Source organism: Ostrinia furnacalis, unplaced genomic scaffold (assembly GCF_004193835.3).
Source record: "Ostrinia furnacalis isolate ACB-3 unplaced genomic scaffold, ASM419383v2 OfSCF1813, whole genome shotgun sequence".
Taxonomy (NCBI): Eukaryota; Metazoa; Arthropoda; class Insecta; order Lepidoptera; family Crambidae; genus Ostrinia; species Ostrinia furnacalis.
Window position 1 is genome coordinate 27,923 of NW_021132052.1, and position 17,473 is coordinate 45,395.

The following is a 17,473-nucleotide window of genomic DNA, read 5'->3' on the forward strand; positions in this document are numbered from 1 at the left end:
TTATTTATGTATGTATATTTTATGCAGTATAGGTTAGTGTCCGTGACTCCCACTCGGCATGGGGCACACTGAAAACCAGCGTCGTGGCCTCCCTCACCGGGGGCCATGGCATATGCTGAGTGGGGTCCCATTGCGATGGACATCGCTGTGCGACAGGGTGGCACTGCTCAGTTTTACTTTCACTTTCATTGTATGTTTTATTTTATGTCACCTATGTCTTATTTACTTTTTTTTCTATTATTTACATCTTTTGTCTTCTGTGATGTCCATGGCAATAAATGTTTCTTTCTTTCTTTCTTTCTTTCAAAAATTTGCGACTCATCCCTGCCAAAGCTTTCAGAGGCTTGCAGGTTATATTGAGTCCCCCAAAAAAATTCACTCTCTGATTGGGTCTCTGGTATCGCTGTCAAAGCCAACTGAGTTAACAACATAGTCCTCTGCTTTTATAGTTCCGTATTCAAAGTGCCAGTGGGACCTCAGTACAAAAATTCTGCTGCCTGTCGATGTCCGTCCATTTTTGAACGGACAGTATTGTAAGTAAAGCAGATAGTGAAATTTTTCGTACTGTTTGTATTAATTTCTTGTTTCGGTCAAAGTAACCAAAATTGTGTATACCTACAGCTTTTCGTGCGTGAGTCAGACTCACGATTAACCGTTTTGTGATAAATTCACAACTGCATATTTTATGATTGTTAGAAGCAGTGATTCGTTATAAAGACAAAATACACAAAAGGCATCTAAGACAAAAGAAAATGTTCAGAACTAAAAGTGAAGGATGAATAATAAGCATGATGTTAAAAGGAACGAAAGTTACAATAACATTGTCGACGAACATCTGCCGAAACTGCGGGGCTGGGTTTTATATTATTCAATAGAAATTTCGACATATAAACATTTCATTTTCTTTCTTTCATTTTTCCATTTCTTTTTGTCAAATATTGTGTAGATGGAGTGAATATTCGTCTTATAGTCAACTTTATGAGACTAGGACAATTTTATACAAAGAATCTATTTTACAAAATGTTTTGTGATATTATTATCTTATCTTCAAATTTATTAACCAGCATTCAGAGTGTTTCTACAATATTTGTTTGTAATAAATATGATTGACAAAATCTCGGAATATCACTGAATTTTCTTTGACAAAATCCTTATTTGGCTTAGGACTGGTTAGTTCACTGTAACAACAGCTGCTTAATTCACCGATCCATCACTTATATTCGAGTCTCTCTTTAGAAATACGGAAAGATATTGTTAATCAAGTATCATTCATCATTTTGTTACCAGGTGTACGATGCATTCCAGAAACCTACAAATCATAAGGATTTATTCGGAGAAATTGCTTGAAAAAAAAATCCCTTCTATTAAACTGAACTAGAGCAAGAATGAACTTATACAAATTGATTCCTATTTTATAGGGAAGCCCGTAAGTTTCGCGCTAGTAGAATCCTTACATGTGTCAAAAATTCCTTGCAGTTTTATAAGTGGGTCTTAGCATTAGCCTAAATATTAGTCGGAGCTACATTAAACTTTCTAGAAAAATAGGAAAGTTAGGTGCGAGCTCTCCAAAAACAAATTCATTATTTATACCTTCATTCAAATAAACTATAAATTACACAAGTATTGCTATAATATAGGTCAACAAAAACTCCTTTCAGTTCCCAAAGCGCACTCTGAAGAAACATAGGGAAACATTATTTCTTTCTAATTTCCCAAATGAAAAGTCGGCAAATGTTTACTTGCAAAAATAATATGACCAGGAATTTCTTTAGTATGTCTTGCCGTTGACACAAACAACAAAAGTATTATGTATTTCTGCGTCGCTCGAATTAAAACTGTTTTTCAACTGAACTTCGACATAATACTGCACACGAAATATCCATGTCGACAAAATTTAATCAACTCAGTTCGACACGTCACTGCCAGAAAAAACATTTTTGGTTATTCCAAAACGTTAGACACTGTGCGGTGTGAAATATTTCACGTTTCGCTTTTTCGTCGCTTTTTATTGACACGTGGAAACTTTTTATTTAGTATTATCCTATTTAGTTTTTTTTTTTTAATGATATGGCTGTGGAAACCAGATCACATATTAATATGAACAGATACCTAAGCAATTTAAACCATTTCAAAATGCAAATTAACAGGCCTCTATTTCTGATGCTGATTGTTTTTGATTGATTCCAATTGATTGTATTGACCCTGGTCAGTGCAACGATTCAGAACGTACGCGATGTTCAATTTGACCGTACTGACCTAGCTTTACTAGGTCAAATTAAAATGTTGTTAGAAGAACTTACCACTAAAAAGAAGGTCAAATAGCTAACTTAAAGAAAATGTGACTTGCGCAGTTTTCAAAATCGACATCAGCAATAGACTTTTTATTTGACGCTCCAAAGATAATACGAGGAAAACCTTCGTCACATCGGAAAAATGATAAAAACGACCCAAAATTAAATGATTTCAAACACAGATTCTTTGCGCCCACCGAGTCGGCAAAAATTGACCAAAGTGGGTACAGTCGACGGCAAAAAATACTTGGCCACTTTTCGACCTTATCCTGGCGGCTTGAGAATGATGAAACGGTCAAATTATCTCTTTTGACTGTACAAAGTAAGCTAAAGACAATTTATCGTCAGGGGAAAATGTTCGGGAATCGATCCCTCGTGATGCGAAATTGAATAAGTTGGGTTCGATCGGCGCAGTGCGCGGGATTAGTGATGATTTCTGTGGGAAATTTGATAATATTTGCCAGGTTTGAATGAAAATAATTGTAAGTAATTAATTCCATTCTAAGAAGGGTTGCTTTTTGTTCTCACAGCCTAGAAATGCGTAAGCTGCTCAAATGAAAGTTTCTTTACTTTTTAATTTAAGAGCTTTCAATTTTGAAACATCGATCCCTGTGGAAATATCATTGCATTTGAACAACGCATAGCCTCTTGAAATTTCAAGTCATAAAATCCTGTTGTAAAAATATTACCATATTTACAATCACCGCGTTTCTTATTAAAATGGTCGACACCAGTAAAGAAAGGTAAATGAAATAACCATAAACTCGTAATGGTTGCGGTAATATTTTCCGTTATTGCAAACCTGATCCTTTGCCGGATTAGACCGTAGATAAAAAAGTAATGGTGGGCCATTCGGCGGGCACCCGACAAATGGGGAAGAAATTTGGCCCAAACTGGGCGATTATTGCCCATTCTGTTACTTGACCATGTTTGGTTTAGCACTTTGTTCGATGATGCGATTTGAACTTAAATTGCGGCAATACAGATGATTCCTGAATCTTGTTCACATTTGACTGAATTGCCGGAATTATTCTTGCACTTATTATGCTGCTAATAAAGCCCGATTTAATCAAATTTCTATTCATAACTCCTGGTATAGCTGGCAAATTGACAGTTTCAGGATGGGAAATAATTATGTCAAAATGTCGAATATCTGACGATTTATTCTGAGATTAATATTTACTCTTGTTTTGTCGAATCCACCCTTAGTTGCTAAGCTGCTCCTCTGGTTTAAACCTCTCTTACCCTACCCTATGTTTCGTTTTTAAATGTCTACAAAAATCTGACTAGGTCCCTACGCTGGATAAGACTATCTACTATAGAGCCAAAAGCTGCTTACGCCCATGGTTACATAATCTGGACCCTAAACGCACCCATTATACAAAAACAAAAACATTAATTAAGTATTATTAGGTATGTCTTTATTATCCCTTGACTAATAAATGAGCGGAAGCTTTACGTTGAAAGCACACCAAAAGTACATGAAAGCACACCAAAAGTACTCGCTTTCAAACAACGAGGGTCTGTGTACAAGTACATTAATGGAGAATAAAGTTTCATAAGACGGACGGTCACAATATAATAGCGTTCAGTGTGTAGGTAATAGATGCAGTTAAATAAACGACAAAAACAGGCGCCTGTCGCTAAGTTGTTATTGTTACGTACATAGAGTTAGATTCTCTTGTAGCTGCAATTTACTCATGGAAAATGAAGTCAAAAAGTTAAGGTAATAATAGCCAGTTCTTGTGTGGTTGAGGATTCCGAGTTAAGTTTGCTTCCACCTTCAGCCATATAATGCTGGTTTGATGCAAGCCAAAAACTTCCTCGTTGTGGATTTAGGGAAATTACTTTTTTACAACTACACACACCGGCAGATTTAGAGGAACGGAAAAAAAAGCATCAATATCATCATTATTTTAGGAAAAAAATGCCTAATTATGACATTATTTTTTAATTTAATTCTAAATATGAAAAAAATAATTGCCAACAGTATATTTTTTTAATTATTTTGTTTAAATTACCCCATCAACAGTTTCGTTGAGTGTTTTGAATTGAATGAAGCTTTTGCTAATTTGGATTTCTTTTACGTGAAAGATGTTTTTTTCTGAGAATTTTGTTGTGTAAGCATTCAGTTACTTATAAGGGTTTATTATGCCCAGCTTAGCACCGTCAGAAATCATTAAGGCAGATGAAATGAGAAGTAACGGCCATGCATACAAATCGGCTGCCGTAAGACGTCGTTGATCAGTATCGACCACCCATGGCAGTAACCAACGGTACAGATTGATCATTTCTGTCGTTAGGAGGAGGGTTCAAGTCAGAAAAAGGCGTACTTCGCGACGGGATGACCGTTTTTTACAACTTCGAGTTTTCAGAAAGTCGCGGTTACCTGCTGTTCAAGCCAGAAATAACCTTAAAGACACTCGAGGAGTAAGAGTGACTGAGCCCACAGTTCACAGGAGATTTACTGAAGTTGGTATAGGGTCGTGCATACCCGAGAAAGCTCCAACTTGTGACACAGCACCGAAAAAACATATTGAACTTTTCACGTGAATATCGTGATTGGGTCTTGAACGACTGGAGGCATGATCTCTTCACTTATGAGTGCAGAGTTCTCTTAAACCAGATCGATGGAAGATAGCGAATATGGAGACACAAAGAGAACGTAACATTTAGTCTTAATTTTGAAAATATCGTGGTTTATGGAGGTAGCTTAATTCTGGTGTGGGGAAGGATTTTTTTGGGAGCTCGCACGGAGTTAGTGGTGGGTGATGGAGGAAATACGACTTCTGAATGGTACACTAGGAACATTTTAGAAGAACATGATGTGCCATTTACTCCATTTATTGTGGACTCCTTTAGTTTAATTCACGATAATGTTCGTTTTCACAGTGCTCGCTCAGTACAGGCACATCTAAACCATTTGGATATACCCATGATGCAGTGGCTGGCAAGATCCCTAGACAAGAATCCTATAGAGCATGTCTTGGACTTTCTTAAAAGATGTGTTAAACTCAGAATACCACCGGTGGTGTTGAGAAACGCGTTACTAGAGGAATGGCAGACATTGCCCCAAAATACCCTTCATATCATTAACTGCAGCATGCTCAGATGAATGGAAACCATCATCAGAGCAAGAGGGGGAAATACCCATCATTAATTCATTCATTTGGATAGTGATAAGCTACCCTAATTTTTAATCTGGCCACAATTTCTAATTTTTGTTCAAAACTGAAAAATTGAAATTTCGTTTCGATGATTTTTTATTAAATAAAAACGACTAAATATTTAAAAAATATATGTTATTTTATTTTATTTTAATTATCTCTTTATTTTGTATAATAAATATTTCATAGATCAGTAGTAAATTTCCTTATTTTCATACTTTTTTTTGCGTTCCGCTAAATCTGCCGGTGTGTGTATCGACCAACTTCATGAGCGGTGCTACTGTATTTTATTTAATTGTTCTAATGTTTATCAGAAAATATAATGAACAAAATGCAACAATAACAAAACAGATTGGATCAAAGGATTAATTAATAATTACATTGCCGACTTCTTAGTGAAATTTGATTTTGCAGTTATTGGTATAAAGATATTTTAAAGAATTGAATGAGCTTAATAAATAACGATTTGAATTTTAAAGAATTTAATGAGCTTAAATAACGACGTGAATGCTGTAGAAACTGGCCAAGTGCGAGTTGGACTCGTGCACCGGCCATTTCGTACAAACTTGTAGTAATTATGTAAATGGTTTGTTCCTGAAACTGAAGATTTTGGGCAAAAAAAATCTCTTGTTGTATATCTTAATATTCAGTATAAAATATTGTTATAGCGCTATAATGGCAACATCATATTATGTGAACAACTGTCAATGGCTAGCACGTTTTATGAATACAGCCTGGTGACACAGACTGAAAGACTTTTACCAGGCCTGTTCATCTCCGCGAGTTTACATCGAAAACAAAACACGCACGATTGCCCCCTACAAGAGTACTATTCGACAAGGCCTCACATACGAGCGAACATTGACTCATGCACGCGTATTCTTGTGTATGATGGAAAAAAATTAAAGAAAATGGTGTACTAAATACTGTGCAGTATTTAACTGCCTAAATAATAATAAAAACACAGAATGTACTTTTTTAAGTTGCCTCAAGACACTGAGAGGTAAATAAGTAGTTAATATTATTCATGATAATTCATGCTAAATCATGTATTTCCTCCGCCATTTTCTGCAGATTGGCACCTCACGTCACATCATTTTACCGAAGTCAGCCCTATAGCTTCGGCGCAGTACCGATCACTGACGTTTGTCAACAAAACTTCTGACAAACTTGCTTGACTCTTGAGACAAGCTAAATTACACCATATTGTTAATGACATTGAGCATACATTTTTTTAAATACCTTCGCGAAGTAAAACTTCTGTACGTAGTACTTATATTATTCTGTGCTTTTACATCGGGTACGGAACCCTAAAAATGATCGTGAAATCACAATTCGCAAACGTCAGTTTGATGACGTTATCGGATCGCTCGTGGCAACACACGTCCGACTAAATTTCCGATGGCAGGTACTTCTGAAAAAGAGAGCTTTATGAATTTTGCCGGTAATTATTCAAAATTCGTTTACAAAACGTTTTCAAATGTCGATTTCATTGCTGTGTTGTTGTATTCAAATATTTTCCAGTACTTTCTAACCATTAAGCCTTAATTAATATTTAACTGTGTTCCCACTTGGTATGTTTCGATTCCGGTTATTTGCCAGAAAATAAAAATTTAGAAGGTGTAGCAGTAAGCTAATAGATAAGCTTAAGCTCGGTGGTCTGTGCCTTTTAGTTGGGCCTGATTTTAATTTGTATGAAGAATCGGCCGATAGTAAATCGGTGTAATGTGAGCACTTCCATGCATGCCCATACTGATTAACTGCCCGACTAGAATACTTATCGGTTGACGAAAAATCGGTGGTCTGCGCCTAGGCTAATACTTGGACTCAGTACGAGTCCATGCTCGTTAAGTAGCGGTTCAATTAAAGACCTCTATTTTTTAAATGGTTTAACGATGTTTACTAATAGATGGCGTTGTCCACAGCATCCTCTTCGCCGACATTTGCGGATTCACCTCCCTATCGGACCAATGCACGGCTGAGGAGCTGGTGCGCCTGCTGAACGAGCTCTTCGCACGGTAAGTTTCAAATACTATACTACTTTAAAACATGTTTTTGTACACGGTCACCAATTAAAAGGTTACAAAAGTACCTAACTTTTTTGCGGAAATTCATTATTGTGGTTCAAAGTAGGAAATTCAAATTTTGGAAGTAACGAGGTTACTTATCAGTCTAAAGCTTACAATTGTAGGCAAAAAAAAGATTGCTTCAATTATTGTACTGAAAGCTATGAAACGTGCCACACAAAGAATTCACAAGTCACTTGCTGTTAAAAGACCCGTGATTGAGTTTGAATCTCTACTTACTTTAGGGCTTATATTAAGTTTTCAATCAATAATGATTGGTTAACAATTTTATAGGTATTCTATTACTTACAAAATATTTCAGTGTTAGTCTTTAGTTCAAATATTCTCTTTACTTATTCAATTGCCAATTAAATCGTTTCCTAACACTTTAAACGTACCTATTTATTTTGAGTTATTAAAAAACTCACGTGCAAACACGCCGGAATTTTCACTCCCTCGGGTCCGCGAGCGAATATTGTTGAAGCCGAAAACTCTGTTATTGCTTTATTATTATATTTTTACCGTGTTAATATTCAGAGCGTGTTTCCTTCATTATACTAATGCCCTTATATCCGTGGGCTTAACACGTTTTCGATACAAACCAAGGTAACAAAGTTATTGCGAAAAATCGCTTTTGCTTTTGCGGTCCATTTAATTTTGCAAATTTTAATAAACAACGCTGTTTGCGTAAAGAAATACGGAGGGTCTTCACATACAATTTTATTGGCATTTTATATGCTATTCATATCACGTATATTTAGTTTTAAAATATAAGTAATTATAGCGTCGGTCAAAAAGAAGCATACGAGTAACATTATAAGGTACGATGTCCATTGACCAACGCGCGCCATACATATAATATGGCCTTAAAGAAAATAGTACCTATGTGTTTTATTAACAGTTCTTAGAGTCGCAATTGCTTTCAACAAGTTACGACTGATTAACTGACATTTCAATCCGGATAGCGCGAGCATGCGTCGGAAGCCGGTTGGCTCCGAGCGTATTCCAGCGGATACGTGCGCAGAAACGCCAATTCTACCTAATTTCTACGCTGCGCTGCGCGCCGACTCGCGCCGGTCAATGTGATTCCTTTCTTAAAGTTCAAGCAATTCAATGTCATTAAAATACTTAAATACCTAAATAATCGTTGGTATCGCTTTAATAAGGCTTCCTTGTCAGGACTACGGAAACATAAAAATGGACTGCAAAATTTTACCATTTTTCTATTTCTTTCGCCATTTCATTTAATGGAATTTTAATGCTTTATACTTACATGTTTACAAGAATGACATTCATTGAATCTCAGTTTTGTACGTACCTAATCTTTCATTTAACCCGTACTTTAGAGGGCTGACGGAAAATCTTAATTGTACTTAGTTTATGTGTACCCAAGGACGGCGATTACAGCGCGGATAAAGGGGCACTATCGCACGTAACACGTTACATTAAGGTGCGCCCACACTAAAGACATTCGGCCGAGCACTCAACGGACATTCGCAAGAATCCAGGAAAACCGTCACAAGTGTTCTTTAATGAAATCTAAGAAAACATGCAGTTCAAATTCTAGGAAAGGTTAAAACATTATTTATTTTAAATAGAATTTCGCGGTTCTCGGGATCTTATTATTTGTTCAAGCCTGAACACACAAAAGTATAAAGAAGTTAAAACTGTTAGCTCTCCCACTTAACCTTTGCTCCCCTTAAGGCTCTTCAAAGTTTCAGGTTAAGAAAATATTATTATCACCATTTATTATGCACATAATAGTATTTTGCGAATTATTTTTCCTTAAAAGGAAAGGAAACACAGGAAAAAATGACTTATGATGAATTTTATTAGTATTTGGCATAAAAATTAGTGACCCTGCGCGCGTGTAAATTTCATTGACCTAATTCATTAATAATATTATCCAACGAATGCTCGCCACACGCTCGGTCGTATATTCAACGTATACACGTATCGTAGTACAGCTTAACCAGCTGTCTGCCGTAGCTCACTATAATCCCAGTGACGAAACGCTAACAAATTTCCCTAATAACATAAGCGGGAAAATTGTAAGCATTGATTTATACTCAACCCCGCAATATTTCATAAGCCCGAAATATACAGCCACGTTATTCTGTACTAGTGGTGATCGACTTACGTAGATCTTGCCTCGATATCGACATTTTGATTGATTTGTGAGATTGAAATTTTTTTTTTTGTAATACAATAATAATTATAACTTTTACAGTTTCCTCAATTTTCACAATGTAAGGATAAATCAGCCAAATGGATTCAGACTCCAATAAGGACTGATACTTAGATATATTCGTATCAGATTAAAAACTCTAAAAAAATACAACAAAATACTTGATTCTTATCTTGTTGTCATGGTGATACAGACATGAAAAAGTCCTAAGCCTAAGCGCAGACCACTGACTTTTAGTTGGCCGATAGTTGTGTCGGACTGTTTCTCAGTATGGAGATGTATGAAAGTGCGCACATTACACCGATTTGTTATCGGCCAACTAAAAGTTGGTGGTCTGCGCCTAGGCTAATATCTAACCACTTATAGTTCTTAGTATAGTCTATTGTATTTTCACTTTTCGTGTACCTAATCACATGGTCAATGCATCGACGTTTTTATAAATGTCTCGTCCCTATTTTATCACGCGTATTTATCATTTTCGCGATGATAAAGTGGCGCTGGACGATTGGACCATCCATCAAAACACCTTTACGATATCGGACGCGGGTCCTAACGACCCCACACGCCCTAATACATTCACTCTAATCAACAGGGAAAGGGTTAAAATATGCGAACACACTTAATGAGACCGCAAGTAGATACCGAAGCAAATAAATTATGTTATCTGATGCTCAATTTTCATTATTTTCAATTCCACTGGACTGGATTTTGTTTCAATTCGGTCTGAAAGTTAGTGTTAATTTCTCAAATCAAATAAGACTTTTTCGTCAAACTTTTTATTTTTATATAGGATCTCAATACATTTTTGAAAAGTAAAACACTACAGTCACGCCTTTTAATTGAGTTTAAGTTCTCAGAAAGGGCGTTTTCACCTTTTTTAACTGAGGTTTTGGCAAGCACAAGATGTTTGTATACTTTTTCATTACGTACAAAATACAAAACTTTACATTTGCAAATGAAGTTGCCTAGACATAAACTAAAACTATAGTGCCTATAAGTCATCTTAAACCACTGCATAGTCTGTATCTTGTAATAAAATAAAAGAATGCAACAGAGTTCTTTTCTCAAACGTATTTTCATCGAAGAAAATCCGAGACAAAATGTAAACCGATTCCTATTTTGTGCCGATACTGCATTGTTCGCAATAAATGCAATAAGAACGAAAATATATCGAGCAGCCCTCATGAACTGAATAAGTTTATTACTGGGGTAAAAATAAACCTACACAATGCATGATATAAGAAGTAAGTTGTATTCATGGATAATACTCGAACTCATCCAAACTTTATTAAAAAGAACGAAAGTACCGACGAGCTTCGTACCTCCAGCTTTTCACTCTGTTTTCTTTTTTCGGGTTAATGACAATCATAAGAAATGTGGCTTTCTATTGGTAAAAGAATATCAAAATCAGTTCTGTAGATCCAGCGATAGCCCATCTACAACCTCACAAACTTTCAAACATTATATATAGATGTTCACGTTCGAACCGTTGTTTTTTAAACAATCAACACATTATTTTAACCTTATCAAGTCAGTTTGCAAGTCAATACAAACCACCGGATCGGTCCACGCTAGAGCGACGTGCGAACCTCATTACCGGGACGGACTCGCTCGTAAATTGTCCGCTACACCTATTGCAGTTTTACGACAGACGCGTCCAGGCTGGTGTGGTGGACGTGCTTCTTTATACAGGCTTTACAAGAGCTGTTTTTTAAAAGCGCAAACAGATAATAAAAGCTAAGTTGCCGTGGAAGCGGCAAATGAAAAAAAATATTTAAAGAGAAAATAGGTTTAAACAACTGATTATAGGTGGATTCGACCAAACAAGAGTAAATATTAATATCAGATTAAATCGTCAGTTTTGACATATTTCCCATACTGAAACTGTCAATGTGCCAGCTATACCAGGAGTTATTCTCGGATAAAAGTTTGGGTGAATCGGGCTCTAGATAAATCAAATTATTAGTACACAGCTAAACCTCTTCTTACTTTAAGTCGTTCGTTCAGCGTTCAACTTCAAGAAGTCATTCGTAACTGTGGAGAGCGTATTTCTGACACTCAACTCCTCTGTGGCCTTAACTTGAATAATAAACAGTAAATAAGCTTCGAATAAACTTAACTTCGCAAGTTCAGTGACACTCCTGATGAATAATTTGTGGGGAATTTCCTCAGTTGAGACAGTTGAGGTCTTGGAAATTAGAATAGTTTTTTATTTGCTTAGGAAATTGGTAAAGAAGTTAGAGTAAAGTTTGTTTCAGTTAAGATTCTAACTCAGATACAATTGGATTTGTTACTTTGGAAGCGTGGGTATTAGGACCTAAGTACCTACGTCATTTTATAAAAGCTGAAAGTTTGTCAGCGTATGCTCCCAATATAGGTTAGAATGTTGGTGTATCATGAAGTTTGGGTCATCGTGACAGTTACCGTCAAAAGATTATCTGGTAAGGTGTTGGAACTGTCAAAACTATCTGGCAGTGAGGAAACTACAAATTATTGCCCAAATATATACGTATAATATACATAAAAACAGGTTTTATTAGTACTTCGAACTAAGTAAAACGTAATCAAGTCGCTCATCGTGATCTTCCAAATGTGATCGTTTCGAGTAACACTTACGAGCACTCATTGTACTCGTAGCAAGACATTGTTGCAAAAGATATCTCCTGGAAATTCAACACTATGTAGTTCATGTTTATGAGTTGATTTGCATTGTACTTGTGCAGATTCGACCGCCTTGCCGCGGAGCACCACTGCCTGAGGATCAAGCTACTCGGCGACTGCTACTACTGCGTATCTGGACTCCCAGAGGCCCGCGATGACCATGCCAAGTGTTGCGTCGAGATGGGACTGGACATGATTGATGCCATTGCGTGAGTACTCTTTACATTCTTTATTATTTTTCTTTGTCACCACTGCAGGGACTATCATCAGGTTTGTCTTGTCTCCATTATAGGAACACGACCCTTTTTTTTAAATGCATGGTCTAAAACTCAACACTGATAGTGTTGATTTTGAACACCGGTTTAATTTTGTTTTGTCATTTTCTCTGCCTCTTTGTACTTACACAATGATACACAATTCTACTGTAATCTGTCTATTTGCTATTATTAAATACTCACTACAAAATTAAATAATAATACACGGCGAATATTTAACCTTATTATAAAAGCTACTGACCTTTAAGCAGGTAAAGCGCTTAGAAACCGCAGTCAAATGATAGATTACCAACTTTGTCGTCCATACAGAACTTTGCAGAAAGCTTCTGAGTAAATGTAGTTGGCGCTGTTTGCACTTGGTTGCAGAGCATGAGCCACTTGTCGACGGTGTGAATCCGGCTTTACGTTTTGAAGTCTCGAAATTTCGAAAGCTCGACCACTAAACTTTTGGTATACATACAGAGCTTAACTCTAGCACTTGATAGCATGACCAATAGGCATTATAATAAGAAGCATCACTTCAGTGACTTGAACAATGTTTTCTGTAGCCTCGTTTTAGTGATTGAGATTTGGTTATACCCCTCAGCCAATTTTAATTGTCTAGTTGTTCCTTCGTACTAAAGTATGATATATTATTTTATATTATGGTATTGTATTTGATATTAAGATCAATATTGAGGTCCTGCAGAAAAGACCGGGAGTAGAGGTTCTTATCGATTTGGCCTTAAAAACCTCTTTGGGTCGCTACGCCATTTTAGTTACTTAATTATGTATTCTTGATTTTATCCCTTAATAATTATTGTACTTTCTCATTCGTGATACAATTTACTTTTTCACTTGTAGCCTCGTCCGCGAGGTAATGGCCGTTAACGTGAACATGCGCGTGGGCATCCACACCGGCCGCGTGCACTGCGTGGTCCTCGGCCTGCGCAAGTGGCAGTTCGATGTATGGTCCAATGACGTCACCCTCGCCAACTACATGGAGAGTGGAGGCGTTGCTGGGTAAGTATTTGAAATGAATTGGAGCTGATAAGTTTTCAACTATAAAAATGGTATGAACGTACTGCAAGTTGTAATTTTGACAAAATGTAGATCTTGGCTAAGCAGGAGGAGCACTGATTCTAAAACTATGCAATTATTATAGCTTTAGTACACCTATGAAGTGACGACTTAAAGAAGATAGCTGACAAGGGCTGGATGAAAAAATTGGGCGATCATACTCTGTGTTTCTGTCTGTCTCATTGTCCTCGGAGAAAGCTTACGTCGAGCAGTGCCATAGCCTGAAATAATGATGATTTAAAGTTACTTACACCCGTATTCACAAACGACGCTTCTGTGAAGCAGCAACCCTATGCGAAGTCGGACGCACAACGTTGAATAGAGTTCTGTGATTGGTTCGTGTGTGTCACTCCGCTACTTAAGTATTGTCTGAATAGGTTTTTGGGACCCTGTGTGTCTACGCGCACTATGAGACCACATAGCAATGTTTGTGAATACGGGAGGTAATGTTAACATCAGTGTCTTTTCTTAAATACGGTTATATGACCACATTTTGACCTGTCTCAATGCTTGACAGACGCGTCCACATCACGAAGGAAACCCTGGCATGCCTCGGCGACGACTACAAGGTGGAACCCGGCAATGGTGGCCAACGCAACGCATACCTGAAGGACCATAACATTGAGACCTACCTGATTGTACCTGATAATACCAGCCGTGTCGTAAGTCTTAGAATATTTCTATGTACAATGCATTAGCATCATCTTTGAGAAACAATTAATATCCAGATAATTTATTTCCATTTTGATAACACAGATAGTTTTGATTTTACTTAAATGAGAAAATTTTCATAAGTATCACCTCACATTAGGTCACTGTTTTATACTTTCATAGTTTTTAAAGTCATACTAGAACACACATTCCCAAAAATCGTTATTCGATCTAATACGATTTGTGCCGATTCCTACGTGAATTTGCAATTTAATACCTCGTTATCACCCAGTCCACTGTAATATCGTCAGTTTACGGCTTGAATACTGTTATTGCTTTACTCAATCCCAGCCAATATAATCTGAGCAGATTTATCCAGTTGAGCTAATGCATTTAAGTAGACAGCTTCGGTCGCCTAACGAAGCTGGCAGCTAACCCTAAGATGTATCAAATTATTCGAAAGTACTTACCGGGACACTAAAGGCTGATTTACACGTATTAAGTAGTTAAGTAAGTATTTAACATAATTTTAAGTGATCAAATTGCATCGTAACTAAATTTTAACTTAATTCCAAACGTCAAGCTCTTGTTTACTATGAAACTGCTTATCAAAACGTGTCAAGTGACAAGCCCCGCCCATCAACTTGACAGAAAAATTAAGTAAAAATGTACATTTACCCACTTATCTACTTAAGAGCGTTGTAGCAAAAAGTTGGCGTTCGAATTTTAGGTTTTTATTGCTTGACGTCGCGTAGTGAGTGCGCAAACTGCATTTATCTGTACAATTTCAACGCTGCGTCGACTAAACGATCTTAATCCGTAGTTGTACATAAGACAGTACATCATACATAATAATAAAGAAATAATGTATAATTTACCCATTAGATTTTTTCTCAGATCAGACTTTTAGCAAAATCAAGTTACGTAATTAATGTATTTTTTACACTAGTAAATCCCGTGACAAGTTTTTAATCTTTAAATTGAGTAAAGTAATAAGTTGATGGGTTTGAAAGAATTTATGTTTTATTTTATTCTTTTTACAGCATCAAAAGCTTGTTTATGAAAAATATTTACTATTTAAATTTTACTTTTGACTTTTTAGTTTTTATGATGCGGGATGGAAAAATTAAAATTTATTCTGATTTTGTGACGTTTCCGCACATAAATATGGATAGGTTAAATAAATAGAATGAAATGTATGAAAACGAGCGTGCCATTTTTTAAACGTTATCTATAATATTAGTGTCCATCAAAGAGCTCGTAACTAAACATCGTAAGCGCCATTCAAATTATTATCTAAAAGTTAATAATAAATATTTAGTTTTTGTAAATCTAAACAAGTCAGGAAATCAAAGAGGTAAATACTGATATCATTGTGATTTTATAGAATTTATTATTATAAACCACGGTCGTATAATGCTAAAAAATCAGAGGTAACTTTAAGATTTTTATCCATAGAGCAAAATTTATCTAATCGTGTTTTTAAACAGTTATCCCATTAGGTACACATGCGTTCTGTAATACAAACCCATCAAAAACAATACTTGTCAAAAAACCAAGTCTCACTACTCAGTTGTTCTACGGTAAAAAGTTGTGAGATCCATGTAATACCAAGTCCAGTCCAGGAAATCATTAACGTTTTACATAAATATATTGACTTGGCCATCGCATGAAAACACGTGTAAATTAAATTATTTAAACTCTGATTTTTAATTCGACGGAATTTTGACATTTCAGAAGTGTTGTCAACATTGAAACATTCCCACTAAGAATGGAGAGCATTTTCACAAATTAAAAAATAATCCTTTCTTGAATTTAAGGTTTCACTTGAAAAACTAAGGCTTAAAAATGTACTGATCATTTCAAAATGGTTTTTTGAATTTTTATTATCACATTATGGAAGTTACAAAAAAAATTGGGAAATTATTTTTCTATTACTGGAATGACTGGAATCCATGGGTTACAAACCGTTTTTATGAAAATCCTTTTGTTAATAAAATCTTAGCTTCATAAAATAATCAATTTAACAAGATGCCAATTTTATAATCCAAGTTGATTATGATGACGACAATGATGATTGATGATCAATACATATTTTCGTTTATGTTAATATGTTGTTTTACTGTGTTAAAAACGTAAATTCCGCATCATAAATACTAAAATGCTTAAATTAAAATTAAAAGAAAAACATTCTTTAAAAAACAAGGTTTTGTATGCTCTAAAAAGAATAGAATAAAAAATAAAGATTCTATCATTACTCAATTTATATGACTAAAAGCTCGTCGCGAGATTTACTTGTGTAAACAAAAATACATTCATAACGTAACTTAATTTTAAAGTAAATCTAAAAAAAACACGGATAGGTAAATAATAGGTACATCTACAAGAACTTACCTAAATCTCGTAACAAGCTTTTAGTAAGATAAATTGTGTAAGGACAGAATCTAGGTATATAATAGAAAAATACACGTTCCAAATTAGTGAAGGAATGTTAGATAGATACTTATCACTGCATTCATTTTCAAAGCTCTCATGGCCGCATATTTCATCGAACCATTTTTTCGAGGCATTTTCATAAACTCAATCAGATGTCGTTATTTATGTCGGTATATGCGCGAAATAAAGACTTTGAATTACGTATTATTGCATAGGTACTTATAATATTTTATCTGAGCTTTTATCTCAAGAATAAAATTGTCATTTTGACAAAATATTTCCCATACGGAGACTGTCAATAGGCCAATTTTATTCTCCATTTAAAAGTTTCGATGCATTCAAAAATCATAAAATAACTATAAAAATAAGGTTCATAGTAACCAACGAAAAGACAGATCAGGTTCCTACGTCAACGCGCATATATTTTTGGGTTCCGAACCTCAAAAGGAAACAACTAATTATTTAACCCTTATAGGATTACTCTGTTATTCGTCCGTCTGTCAAGACCCTTTTTTTCATATGTATTAGATAACAGCACTTAACATAAAAAATATGGTCTTTTTTCTACTTTCAGTAGCAACAACAGGGTCAACAACAACAAAAGCATGAAATAAATTAATGTTCACTAAAAATTAAAACCAACTACAAAACATAATAATATTATAGCCTGACCAGGAAC

The 17,473-nt window shown here is 35.6% G+C and overlaps 1 protein-coding gene across 1 annotated transcript in view; it reads left to right on the plus strand.

Annotated features, from left to right (window-relative positions):
- The window catches only part of LOC114353805 (adenylate cyclase type 5-like), a gene marked incomplete at both ends in the record, with an annotated part of 42,021 nt that extends 27,652 nt beyond the window's left edge, over positions 1 to 14,369 (plus strand). Inside the window, 4 exons of the mRNA XM_028305923.1 lie at positions 7,384 to 7,476; positions 12,436 to 12,582; positions 13,492 to 13,650; positions 14,225 to 14,369. Of these exons, the coding sequence (XP_028161724.1) occupies positions 7,384 to 7,476; positions 12,436 to 12,582; positions 13,492 to 13,650; positions 14,225 to 14,369 (544 nt within the window). The remainder of the gene's footprint in view (positions 1 to 7,383; positions 7,477 to 12,435; positions 12,583 to 13,491; positions 13,651 to 14,224) is intronic.
- Positions 14,370 to 17,473: the final 3,104 nt, after the last annotated feature.